We start from the raw sequence: 14151 nt of genomic DNA on the forward strand, positions 1-14151 counted from the left end.
CCCACTCCTTATTATCTTTCCTTCCACTCTTTTTTAATTCCCCATCGCATTTGATGTTTAGTTGTAGCGTCGACATTAACAATCTAACTATTAAACCAACAAGTTATTTTCTCATTCTCTTCCATCTCTTATTTGAAAAAACGCAGTAAGAGCAATATTGTGGACTATATCAATTATGTACAACTTTTATAATTTTTATTTTGCAAAAAAGGAATATTAATATAACAATAATGTTTTTTAATTTCTTTCAGTTTTAACGCTAACTTTTTCATTATTCCTACAACTTTTTCATTATTCCTACAACAAATCTTGCGTTTAAATTATATTTGCTTTAAACCATATCTTATTGTAAATTTTCAGTATGCGTTTTTATATGTATCTTAATTATTTGACACTGAGGATAGCCTGATGACAGGTTGAAATGTATAAGCAGTAAAAAGACATAAGCAGTAAGTAAAGTCGATCAAGCAATAAGGCAATAAACACACAGTAGCAAATCGAAAATGTGAATTTGCTTATTTTTTATGTCTTACTATTTGTTTTTATATGTGCTACTGGTCTAATACTATTTTCTTGTAATCTTTTTTAGACATGTATAATATTATGATAAGAAAGCAGGACACATTAAAAAAAACTTCTTTTTTTCGAAATTGGGAAAAATAAATCATGTATTTCAATATTACTCCCTCCCTTAATCAGTTCAGTGGTAATGTATCATATATGTACAAAAAAAAGTGCCAAACGTGGTAATGTATCATACTCAGATAGCCAAGCGTGATTAATCATATTAAGAGGATGCTTAAGTCCTACTTTATCGACCGGTATTTTCAATTCTCTGGAAAGTATGGCATTTTTTATTGCTTTGATAGAATTACAAATCCTTTGGTGTAAGTAAAGTACACATGCTAATCTTTCGGCAGATAGTGAAATTTAGACCAAAAAATAAAAAAAATTTTAGAAAATTTATCGACAATGTCACCTCAAAGAATTATATCTTTTATATCAAAATTATACTGCTTCAATCTGCAAAACAAGGGTGTGTGCCGAAGAAGAGCGTATGAAACAATAATGGAAAACCAAAAAAATAGAGCTTAGAGACTTATTTTCAAAATGCCATACTTTTCCAGATTTATGCAAAGCATACGTGCAATATAGAAGAATAAGGTAAAAAAGAGCTATAGATTAGTTCCGGGATTTTGAGATAGAGGCGCTATACAGTTCTCAGTGCTATCTGTCATATACATCAGAATCTTTTAGGTTAGTTATGTGTGTGTTAGTTGTGTGTGTGTGTGTGTGTGTGTGTGTGTGTGTGTGTTTGTGTTTGTGTTATGTGCTATGAAACCCGGCTGAAAAAAATGGATTGAAGGCACTCTGAAGGATAAAGTGTATGTATTACACATAAATTTTGCAACATTTTTGCAAACATTCACATTATTTAGTTACATACATTCATATTCTAATTTCTGTAAAATACTTTTATTTATGTGCTTTATGTGTATATATTATGTGTATTATGTGCTCCATATTATACATATTCACATCAAAGTATCTATGTAAAAAATTAATGTCATTTTGTATATTGTTATAATAAATGTATATGTCATATAACTTATATTATATATTATTTATATGACGAATGACATATATCATTTAACACATATACATTATATATATATAAAGCATATGACGTAATAAAAATATCTTACAATAAAGAATAAGACAAGCCAGAGGCGGTTTTCTCGTGGACTGGCAATACAGAATAAGACAAGCCAGAGGCGGTTTTCTCGTGGACTGGCAATTTAGAATTACAAAAGCCAAAGACGATCTAACGTCAGCTAACAATTTTTAATAAATATAGTCAGAGGCGATCCAACGTCAGCTGACAGTTTAGAAAAAAAAGAGCTAAAGACGATTTATTCGTGAACTGGCAGATTTTAAGAAATATTATCAGAGGCAATCTAACGTCAGCTAACAATTTTTAATAAATATTGTCAGAGGTGATCCAACGTCAGCTGACAGTTTAGAAAAAAGAGAGCTAAAGACGATTTATTCGTGAACTGGCAGATTTTAAGAAATATTGTCAGAGGCGATCTAACGTCAGCTAACAATTTTTAATAAATATTGTCAGAGGCGATCCAACGTCAGCTGACCGTTTAGAAAAAAGAGAGCTAAAGAGGATTTATTCGTGAACTGAGATTTTAAGAAATATTGTCAGAGGCGATCTAACGTTAGCTAACAATTTTTAATAAATATTGTCAGAGGCGATCTAACGTCAGCTAACAATTTTTAAGAAATATAGTCAGAGGCGATCTAACGTCAGCTGACAGTTTAGAAAAAAAAGAGCTAAAAACGATTTATTCGTGAACTGACAGATTTTAAGAAATATTGTTAGAGGCGATCTAATGTCAGCTAACAATTTTTAATAAATATTGTCAGAGGCGATCTAACGTCAGCTGACCGTTTAGAAAAAGAGAGCTAAAGACGATTTATTCGTGAACTGGCAGATTTTAAGAAATACGTATTTCTTTTAGTTAGTAATTTACTACACTTGTGGTCTGTTTTTGTTTTATCGAATAATCTATAAGGTTATTTCATCTTTTTTCTCGCTATTAAAATTCTATCGTATGGCTGTATGATGTACATACGAGACGAAATAGACTTATACAAGGTGTCTAATAGATATAAATTAGATATGATAAAATCTTTTATTTGAAAAATGTATGTATAATATTATATATCTAATTGGAAAAAAATGTTATATGCTTTCCCTATTTTTATTCTTATGTAATTAATACAAAATAAATAAATAAGTTAATTATTCAATACATACATATATATATTGAATATAGTTGTCTTTATTTTGTATTTTATATAACTGAAATGATATATACTCTAATTATTTCAGTTATTATCATATAAAATATAAAATAAAGATAATTATTTATTTAATATATGTGTATATGTATATATTAATTAATTGATTAATTAGTTATTTTGTATTTGCTACATAAGGATAAAAATAAGAAAAGTGTGTGACATTTTTCTTCAGTGATATATATAGTATTTTATGTATATTTTTATTTATTATTTTGTCATATTTAGTTTATATTTATTTGACACCTTGTATACGCCTATGTTTTCTCGGACAGTATATTGCAGCCTTGCGACGAAATTTCAGTCGAGGAAACAAGCGCAAGCATCGTTTGTTTACAAACTTCCGATGACACACGTACACAGACCACACGTCAGTGTAGTGAGTTACCACTACAAACAAATGCGTACACACGGACCTACGCGGCGTAGGCTACGCCGATAATGTCATTTCATTTTTAGTACCATCGAAATGATGGCGCTTTCGCGTCGGAGTTTGCCCGTCACTTTAGCATCCTCTTAAACAAACTAATGCATTGCATATGTTGTTATACATTTATTGTACATTTGCTAACATCAGAACAGATCCACAATATTAAATACAGCAACATGAGTACTTATATATTATACAATTAGTTGACGAAATTTTGAGTGCAAATAGTCAGCAAACTGGAACAATATGTTATCAGTTACATGACAACAACTAATGATGTTATTTTTTCCACAACATCATAATGGCACCAATACAAATATAATGATTCGTATTCGTTGTCATACATAATTCCTACATATTGTTAAGTTTTTCAATCATAATTGTCGTCAACATTAGCATACATATTATAAAATTGTACTTTAAATACGTTTATAAGCTACATAACTTAAATGCCAATAAAAATATATTGCAAAATTTTGCTATTTAAATATATATGTATTGGCATCTAATTTATGTAGCTTATAACTCGCTGGTCCCGCCAAAAATTTCGCGCCCATTATATCTCATGCATCATTGGTAGCCGTTGTTTTAACCGCGCATGGTGCATATGCGAGGGAAATCGACTAATATTGACAATCGCCAATCGTCATATTGATGCGCGATTGTGCGCAATGCGCAATGATAAATGGCACATAGCATGCGTTAGAGACACACATGCTTCACATGTGTTTCCAAAAATTATATTTCTTGTGTGCGAAACTTCAAAGCATAGATTTAAAAAATAGACTGCGCAATCTTATGGACGAGCTATCACCAAAATCGAAGGATAGACATACTCCGTAAGTAGTGGTAGTGCTCTCTCTTTCCTGTTTTACGTGTAATTGTGGATCACCGATCGATTGCTCTCGGCAATGCCGAGTCGGCATCGGCCATTATAGGCCATTATAAGCCGTTGTATTGTTCTAAGTGAACATTCTAAGTGAACATATATGAGTGTTTTATTGAGAAAAAGCAACATTGTATAATGTAAGTCGAATTTCTTATTATATTTTTAATCTGTTAAATTATTTAATTATTTGTTTTTTACATATATATTTAAAGGTTTATAACCTCCCATGTATTTTGTAACATCTCAACTATTATTTATTTGTGATAAAAATTGAAAGCACCTTAATAAAAAAATTGACATTTCATGATTAGCTGACTAATTTTTCTTAGATTTTTATGTATTTATAAACATTTTATATGCGTTACATGTTAAATATGTATGCTTATACTTCTAAGACTTTGCTATTACATAAGTTTTTATGTGTTTATCATTTTTACATATTATTTATATTTACTTGCCTTATTTATTCTACAATAATAATTAATATTAGATTTTAATTATTTAATCCTTATATACATTATACATTTAAAATTGCTATTGCTCTTTGCTAATTTCTTATTGTATTAATATTTTTTATATGTTACAGATAACAGAGTTTTTCAAGCACTTTTTTAAGAAAAAAAAGCTGTTAAAAGCGAAAGCATTTATTGGAAACCAAATTTATTGGCAAAAGCATTTTTATTGGAAACCAAAATTATATACTATAACGTGTAAGTATTTTTTATTATAATTTTTTATTACAATTTCTGACATTACTTTTCACGTTATTCTTTTCTACAGAATAGTACTATACGTATTACTTATATATTTTAATTTCTCAGATGTTTGAGTTTTAACATTTTATAGATGTTGTATAGATTTAGTTAAATAAAAAATGATTTTCAAATAATATTTTGTAAGATATTATACTATTTGGAAATATATATTCTTATAAATATTTATGTAGCTTTGTTATAACATGCATATAATAGTCTAATATTATCATCACTTTCTTTTTTTTTTTTGTAAAGTTTTTTTGAGATTTTTTAAAGTTTTTTTAGAATTATTGACTTGTAATATTTTATATGGGTCACCTGTATTAAATCTTAGTTATTCAATCATTTTTTATATATTATAAATTGCTCTTTGCTAATTTTTTATTATTTTCATATTTTTTACAGATAATAGTAAAACTTTGAACACTACATTTTTAGTGAGAGTATATTTTTTTAAGACAACAATACACTGCGACATATAAGTTTGTCATTTTATTTTATTACAATTTCTTTAATTACTTAATTATTAATATTTTTTTTGTTGCTAAAGTAACATAATTTGTGTTTATATTGTTGATATAGTTAATAATTTGTGCTTTATTTGTGTAATAGTTGATAGTTTTATAATTTATTTTTTATTTGGCATTGTTGAAATGAGTTCTTCTTTTAAAACACGAAATTTCAAAATGTTACGTGGTCGGAAATCAATGTATAAGTTATTACCACGTCAACGTACACGCATATTAAACTTGTTACAACAAAATAATCAAAGGGATAATAATATGCGACTAGATAATCCACGGGCTCTGATTGATAATTGTGTAGCATTAGACAATTCTTATATTGATAAAATGTCTAATGTTCAAGAACAACACAGTGAACTTTCTTCTATTGTTAATGACGAATTTAATCAACTTTCTTCTGTTGTCAATGGACAGTTTAGTGAACTTTCTTCTTCTGTTCCAATGAATGTTAATAATTTCTATTCCAAAAGGAACATTTTACCTGAAAGTGATTGCAATTCAAATACAAAAATTAATAATTTTCATGTGTTTCAAACATCTCTTGCAGAAGCTTTTATACAAGGCAATCTTACACACACACAAGGCAATATTATTTTAAAAACATTACGATCACTACCATGTCTTTCATATCTTCCAAAAGATTCACGGACATTATTACACACTCCGCGCAAAGGCCCTATCATATCTAAAATTAAGCCTGGTGAATATTTACATATAGGATTCGCAAAGGCTCTTCTTAGAATTTTACAAAAGACACAACCAAACTTAATTCCAGATGTACTTCAAGTAGATTGGAGTACTGACGGGGCCAAATTGAATAAATCGGGCAATATGCAAATTTGGCCGATTCAATGTTCCATAAGTAACATTGCTAATTCTACACCTGAAGTTGTAGGAATATATAAAGGGCCAAAAAAACCATATAGTGTTGATCTTTTTCTTAATTAGTTCATAGAAGATGTACTGCAAGTTGTTGATAATGGTATTTTCTTTCTTCAAAAACAAATTCCAGTAATATTGCGAGCTTTCATTGCAGATGCACCTGCACGTTCATGGATATTAAATCATTTTGGACATACTTCTAGTAATCCGTGTTCCAAATGTAAAGTTGTTGGTACTCGATACAAAGATCAAATAATCTTTATAGGCACAAATCATCATTTACGAACGGATGATGAATATGCTCAACTCATTGATGAAGATCATTACAAAGGACCAAGTCCACTAAATCATTTATCAATGGGTATGGTTTCACAAGTACCCTTTGAATATATGCATTTGATTTGTATAGGTGTCGTCAAAAAGTTGTTGACTGCATGGGTTACTGGGAAATATGGGAAAAAAATGAAATTATGTGGTCAAAATCAAGATATAATTTCAAAAAGACTTCAACATCTTGCTTCGTATTGTCCACGAGAATTTGCAAGAAAACCGAGATCATTGTTTGATTATAAGGATTATAAAGCGTCTGAAGGTCGTCAATTTCTTTTGTATACTGGGCCAATAGTTTTGGAAAATATTATGGAAAAGCAAGGTTATATGCATTTTCTACTTTTGCATGCAGCAATACGTGCACTGTGTCACCCAGCAATTTCGCAAACATTCTTACTTTTTGGAAAACTTGCTCTTGAAACATTTGTGAAAAAGTCTTCTGAATTTTATGAACACACTTTCCTCTCATATAATGTTCATGCATTGCTACATTTAACAAAAGATGTAGAACGGCTAGGTCCTCTTGATTCTTTTTCAGCCTTTCCTTTTGAAAATAATATTTCGTTTTTTAGAAAGTATTATAGAAAACCTCATCGTCCTCTCCAACAATTTTTCTATAGGCAATCCGAGAGGGAAAGACAAGAAAAACTTAAACCAGTATGTGATGCTGATAAGATTAAATTTTTTGGAAAACATAATGAGGGACCTTTGCCTTTGGAATTTTCTGAAGTTGGTATTTCTCAATATAAAAAGTTACGGAATAAGTACATCTTTATAAATGTCGACTCTTTAGGTGTTGTGTTTTTTGTGATTCATCAGTGTGTATTATACATAATATTTTAGAAAAGAGAAGTTTACATTATTTAGTAATTACAAAATTTGGAATCGTCGAAGATTTTTATGACGTTGGTATCTCTTCTTCCTTAATCGGTGTATTAAAATGTTCTGGATTGTGTAATAATTTTAATATTGTTTCTATGTTTGTTTCTATGTATTGTTTAATGAAGTGAAGGCTAAATGTTATTTGACACCATGTTGGGCAATTAACGATGGTGAGGGTTCAGATCCTAGTATTATTGAGACTAATGAGCCTATGGATAGAAAATATATTGTTTCGATTCTTCTATAATCGTAATATGTACCATTATTTTGTGTATTCTTTTTTCTTTCTTTTGTTTCTTATAGTTTAAGTTTCCTTGTTTTATTTTCTAACATTTTCTTTATGATGCATTTGTATAGTACATTGATGTACTTATTTGGACGTATTTGGAGACATCTTTATATGATCTTTGCATGCAGGATTTGATTGTTAATATTGTTTTCATTTTTCGACGTATAGTTTATATGTGTTACAAACTGCATACTTCTACAGTACTTTATTTTAGGATGAATTTTACGTACTTTTTTAAGTTGTTTTAGACATATTAATGTATTTAATGGTTGCATATATTGCTGTCAAAATGGACAATAAGAGCGAAAAAGAAATTCAAAAGAGGCCTCGGAAACGTGCTAATTTCATATTAAATACGCATCGAACAGGACTATCAAAACGGTAAATACATACATACATCCATATTGGTTTACATCTTCAATATATTAATGATATTTAATGTTGATTAACAATATTAATGTATTTTTTTAATAAAATAAAATAATTTATCGTAAAATAATAGTAAGTAACGTTTAATTATAATAAAGAAAATTTTTATTTATAGCTTAGGTCATCCTTCTCGTCCGATTGTACGGCCTAAAAAATATGTGACCACTTCATCGTCAGATAAAGAGAAATCGATTAAAAGAATTCGAAAGTATAAAAATAATCAATCAGAACAAACTATTGAAATTGCAAATGATATTAATCAAATAAGAAAAGAACTAAGCAATAATAAGGAAAACGAAGCCAGAAGAGACAATGTCTTCATTGAACATGCGTCTCCTGCAATCTTTAATAGTTCTTTACGATTAAATCCAAATCTAAATCTAGTTTTGCAAGTAGATAGACTGCCAAATGTTACTTATGAACAATATTTAGATAATAATGTAGTGCATGAAAAGACGTATACTGAATTATTAACACGAAGCAGTTCATCAAGTTGTAATAAGTATACAATGGAAACTACATCTTTCCCTCGTTCCGCTGCAAATTCATATCCGTATGAGTCTCATACTAATAGCATTTCTAACGAAAAATCTGTTCCAACTTCTTTCCATAAACGTTCTTCTCAAACTCAGCGATATGAAGTACCCTATTACCAGGTATAATATTACAATTTTAATAAACAGTTTAAGTAAAATTCAAATTTTTAAAATAAATATTTTATATAACAGGAACAACCTTTTCGACTAATATTTACTTACGAGAACAACAATCTTGATCAAAGCCAAGTAGGATACAATCACAGTGAAGTAGAACGCAATCTTCATGAGAACCAAACAGAATACAATTTCTGTCAGAGCCAAGCAGGATACAATCACGATCAGAACCAAGCAGAAAATAGATCACGAGATAAAGAAGTAGGGTATGTAATTATTATACACATTTAAAGCATGCAATTATATATAATAAATGTTTTATATACAAATAATGTAATTTAAAAATTTTCATGTTATAGTCTGTACAAAAAGTTGGATAATGTTATTTCAAAAGAAGACTTTTAGTAAGTTTATTTTGTTTTTAAAATACATTTTTTTTTACTTTTAAAGGGCTTTTTAATCAGTTTTGAAGTCAATCTTTTAATTAGCTCTTATTATTTTTTCAGTAAGAATTTAATAAAAAAATTGCGTAATATAAAAAATATAATTGATATAATATTAAATACTATCAAAAAGTGACAGAAATAATAAACAGGATTAATTTTTTTTTAAATAAAAATGTTTATTTTTATATTACACGTATTATTTATAGTATCGTCTATCAAAAGCTCATGAAAAAATTTGTTTGTAATAATTATTTTATATTTTAATTATAAACAATTACGTTCACATTTATAATTGTAATATTTATTTTTAAATTGTTTTAGATTTCTACGCGAGGAAATGAATAAACATTATCAGTGAGTAAATATTTGAAAATAATTATATGAGATGATGTTATTTAATAAGTAATATCATTTGATGCTTTATCAAAGAAGGCTTCAACTATTATAAATTTTGTAATAAGTTTCTAAAAATTTTATGTACACAATATTCCAAAACTATTGGATAATCTTTTGATGGTTGAATCTTTAGGAAATTCTAAAACAATAATTAATAATTTTAATATAAAAATATCGAATAGTAATAGTTTTTAAACGGAAAATTGTTATATTTTACAAATAAGGATTGAAAATGATAAAAATATCCTATATTTATTTAATATTTAAATATCAACATTTATGTCATTTGTCATTGCGCCGTGCCTTAGTACGCGAAACTTCCGCCTTGTCATTCATGAAATATAATTATTTCTAGTAGAAAAACTATTATAGTTTTGACAATTTTTATATTACATTTTATATTAATTTATAAAGTTATTAAAGGATTACTTGGTGGTTTAAAAACATTCTATATATTGTAAATTATGAAATAAGCACTATATGTAAAATATCAAATAATTATTATACACTATGTTTACAGAACTATAAATGAAAAATTAGACAAATTATTACGCAAACGAATAAACATTATGCCTTTTAAGCCATCTTCATTTCCGCTGCAATCGATTCAACAAGTGGAAGATTTCAATAATATTACAGATGAAGAATACGAAAATGGGGTAAATTTTCCACAAATTTATAAAACATGGAATAATTACAAAACAAAAATATAAATTTTCTGTAATAATAACAAAACTAATATAAAAATTTTTTTTCTAATTTACAATTGATTTTATTTCAGGTCGAGTATTTACATTTTGTAGGCGGCTTTACTCTACACGATGCAATAAAATATTGCATGAAAGAGGCAATAACTGATGATGCAATTCAACATTACTCAGCTTGGGGAGAGCGCGGAAATCTTCCATTGTTTGAAACTAAATTAATTAAAGCAATATATGGTAAGTTTTTTTGGCTTAATATAATGTATTGCATGTATAGTATTAAGTTGTTATAAAAAATAAATTGTAATTTGATTGCTTGCATTGATTAATCTTTTAAAACATACATTTTATTACGCACACACATTTATACATACATAGACTCTATATTAGAAAAAAGTTATCTTGTCTAAAATATATACAGAATATTTTATTTTATACAATAAATTGCGAATTAATGTTATTTCTAATTTACAGATGCTGTATGCAGGAATTCACATTTTGGAAAACCATTGCGTGACGAATTTTTCCGAGAAGTAGGAGAGGCAGTACGTTTTGGAAAACAAAGAAATCGCAATGTAACAAAAAAAATGAGCGAAAGAGGAAGAGGACAACGACAGAGATTGCGACATGCAGCAGATAACAACTTGTTTGGCGAAATAGTAGAAGACAATGCAATCGATAATACAGACGATGCAAATGATCTAGAAAATAATTAATTATTATACTATCAAAACTACTGTGCTCAGCTGCCTCCCGATTGTTATCACTTTAACGTCAAGATTGATTTCGATAACCGTGATTTTGACGGACAAATGTTGCTCTCGCTGGACGCCAAGGTCAGAAAACTGCAGTGCAAAGGCTATACCCGATATATTACGGACAATCGCATTGAATCTGCGCTTAGAACTTTATTGAATTTACTCGTTATACTGATCTGTTCCATTTCCCTGCTATTGTGTTCGCGAGCGATATATAGAGCACAGTTGCTGAAGTTTGAGACGATTAACTTCTTTAAGAAAACGTACGGCACGACGCTGAGTACTGTACAGTTGTACTTTCAAAACTAAAAAAAAAATATTGTATTGCTTATTTATAACTATCTATTATTTGTAAAAAAAAATAAAAAATAAAACGTATTAAATGTATTTAAAAAAAAAAATAAAATTTTTTAAATTAAAATTATACATATATTTATTAAACACAAGCTAACAGTAACACAATATCGATGATACACTATTTCACTTAATAATGTAATTAATATATATATTTATATGTACACTCAACAACAAAAATGCCACAACGCATGAATTTATGCATATATATAAATTCTTGTGTTGAGCCATTTCTGTTGTTGAGTGTACATAAATATATATATTAGTTATTAGTTACATTATTAAATGAAAAAGTATAACATTGATATTGTCTTACTGTTAGCTTGTGTTCATTGAAGATAAAAATCCTGTAAAATTGCCGTTAATGTTATCAAAGTGCTGTCAATCGAGGATAACAAATTGATGACAACGAGTTGTCGTCATGTTGCTGTCGAATTTTTTATTTGCACATAACATATCGGTGTTAACATGTTGCCATTAATTTGTTGTTCTTAGAATTAGAAATCATGTGAGTTCAACTCGATAAGCATAATGTTGTCGCACCTTGTCCCTAGCTTTCCAAAATTAGTTGCTGTAACGGTTGTCGACAACATGATTGCAAAATCAGAACATTTGGCTATCTGGGTATATGTACATTTTTAAATAACTCTAATAATTTTCAACAGATTTGCATAAAACTTGATATTGTAAGGTTTTTTGGGCTGCTGAATTCAAATCTGATGTCAAAATTGCAAAATTAAAAATGGCGGATCCAATATAGCGACTATTAATTGTTTAAATAATTATAATAATAAACCAATAATTTCTAGCATATTCGTATAGTACTTGGTACACGAAAGCTTTCTTCAAATGTCGAAATAAAGAATTCTTTTTCGCCTCCATCATTAGCTGGTTAAATATTTTAACGACCCCCCATATTTTAGTTTACACGATCTAAGGTCTGTTTTTTTTATAGCTGAACTGGCTGCACTAGTTCAGAGTTTATCTTTCTCCTTCCAATGTGGAGGGAAAAAGATAAACTCTGAACTAGTACAGCCAGTTCAGCTATAAAGAACAGACCTCATAACTTTTGATTGGAAGATCGTAGTAAACATTTTCAAAAATCATTGTTCTCGTCTTGGAAAGCTCTTTCAAATAAGTTCCCATTCGTCCTAGTGCCATTTAATTTAATATTTTTCACCCTTATTCTACCCCCCCCCCCTCCCCCCCCCAGGGCGTGGGGGACGATCCACATCTATTCCGAAAAGTAGCTTTTTCGAAAACTTTGAACCTGTGTTTCACCGTTTTTCGATATTTTAACTTTTGACTCTTACCACTTTTGACACAAACTCTTCGAAAAAATCTACCACTGAACTGGTTAATAAAGAAAGAAAATAAAGGAAGAGATGAATAAACAAAGAAATACATTAATTAATTAAGTGGATGAATGTCAGTGAGAGACTAGTTTATCTTGACCTGCGGAAAATAAAATAAGTAACACTAAAAAAAAAAACAATATTTTTATGTGCCGGTGTATAAATGTATATTATTATATGCAAATAAAATTAACTTACACATAACATATCTGTTGATATAGAATGTGAACAATAATATCGCCCACTGGGGGGTGCGTTCCGATATACACTGTCAGTACTGAAAATCTATAATATATGTAGCGTAAACTATAGATTTGCAGTACTGACAGTGAATTTCAGCAGAGAGAAGACTGAGAGTGGACATGCCCGCATTTTTCGTGTTCTGTGGGCTAGCGCCTCTATGTGCACAAAACGTGCACATTGAACTACGTAGCCAATGTCCACGAATCCCGTAGGTAATGTCCACGATCTTTTGAGTCTCTTCCGTGCTATGTCCACGACTTTTTGGTTCCGATATGTGCTATATCTACAAAGTGTCGGTAATGCATACTTGTAAAACATGATTATATATATCAATCAGATTTGAAATATAAATACACACGTATTGTAAATACATGTATTGTAGCATTTATTTTTGCATTTATAGTTTATTTAGCAAAAGATCAGTTATTTTCAATAACCTGTGTAATTTGAAAATGTACATTTAAATTATTTTAATAAATTACTTCTATAATTTTGTGTGTGTGTGTGTGTGTGTGTGTGTGTGTGTGTGTGTGTGTGTGTGTGTGTGTGTGAGCGTGTGTAAATAAAATGTTGCATTTTTGTCAATATTTAAAGAGATGATAAACTCTTATAGATATTTCATACAGTAATGACCAATAACTTATTTTGAATAGTAAAAGCCAGGGTTGGGCGTTTACACGTAAACTATAATAGATGCACGAATGCAAGCTAAACAGTAAAAACAATCTTTTCATCTATAATTTGAGAAGACTATAGTTATGAACCGTCACAAGAAAGTGTGCAAATTGTAATCTTGAATTTTAGAGTACAATTTACGAAAAATTACGATATAATGTAAAATGAACAAAGATATACATTTTTAATTAATAATCTAACACATATAAAGGAAAGGCTCAAATGATAGCTATTACATAATATAATAGAAGGGCATTGAGAGCCGTCGCGGGATGTTAGTGCG

The 14151-nt window shown here is 29.0% G+C and overlaps 1 protein-coding gene across 1 annotated transcript; it reads left to right on the plus strand.

Moving 5' to 3' along the window:
• Positions 1-7000: 7000 nt before the first annotated feature.
• LOC136998825 (uncharacterized) lies at positions 7001-11662 on the plus strand. Its single transcript, XM_067352081.1, has 9 exons — positions 7001-7006; positions 7305-7413; positions 8157-8236; positions 8400-8940; positions 9013-9203; positions 9705-9737; positions 10300-10438; positions 10561-10720; positions 10958-11662. The coding sequence occupies exons 4-9, from the start codon at positions 8794-8796 to the stop codon at positions 11197-11199; spliced, it is 912 nt and encodes a 303-aa protein (XP_067208182.1). The 5' UTR covers positions 7001-7006; positions 7305-7413; positions 8157-8236; positions 8400-8793; the 3' UTR covers positions 11200-11662.
• Positions 11663-14151: the final 2489 nt, after the last annotated feature.

The sequence above is a fragment of the Linepithema humile genome, chromosome 3 (genome assembly GCF_040581485.1).
Source record: "Linepithema humile isolate Giens D197 chromosome 3, Lhum_UNIL_v1.0, whole genome shotgun sequence".
In the NCBI taxonomy this organism is placed as follows: domain Eukaryota; kingdom Metazoa; phylum Arthropoda; class Insecta; order Hymenoptera; family Formicidae; genus Linepithema; species Linepithema humile.

What these genes read in the sequence shown, in the direction of transcription:
- LOC136998825 (XM_067352081.1), top strand. Translation starts at nt 8,794, where the DNA reads ATGGAAACTACATCTTTCCCTCGTTCCGCTGCAAATTCATATCCGTAT. An exon ending in ATGAAGTACCCTATTACCAG is followed by an intron (nt 8,941 to 9,012) that starts GTATAATATTAC and finishes TTTATATAACAG; the next exon opens with GAACAACCTTTTCGACTAAT. An exon ending in GAAATGAATAAACATTATCA is followed by an intron (nt 9,738 to 10,299) that starts GTGAGTAAATAT and finishes CTATGTTTACAG; the next exon opens with AACTATAAATGAAAAATTAG.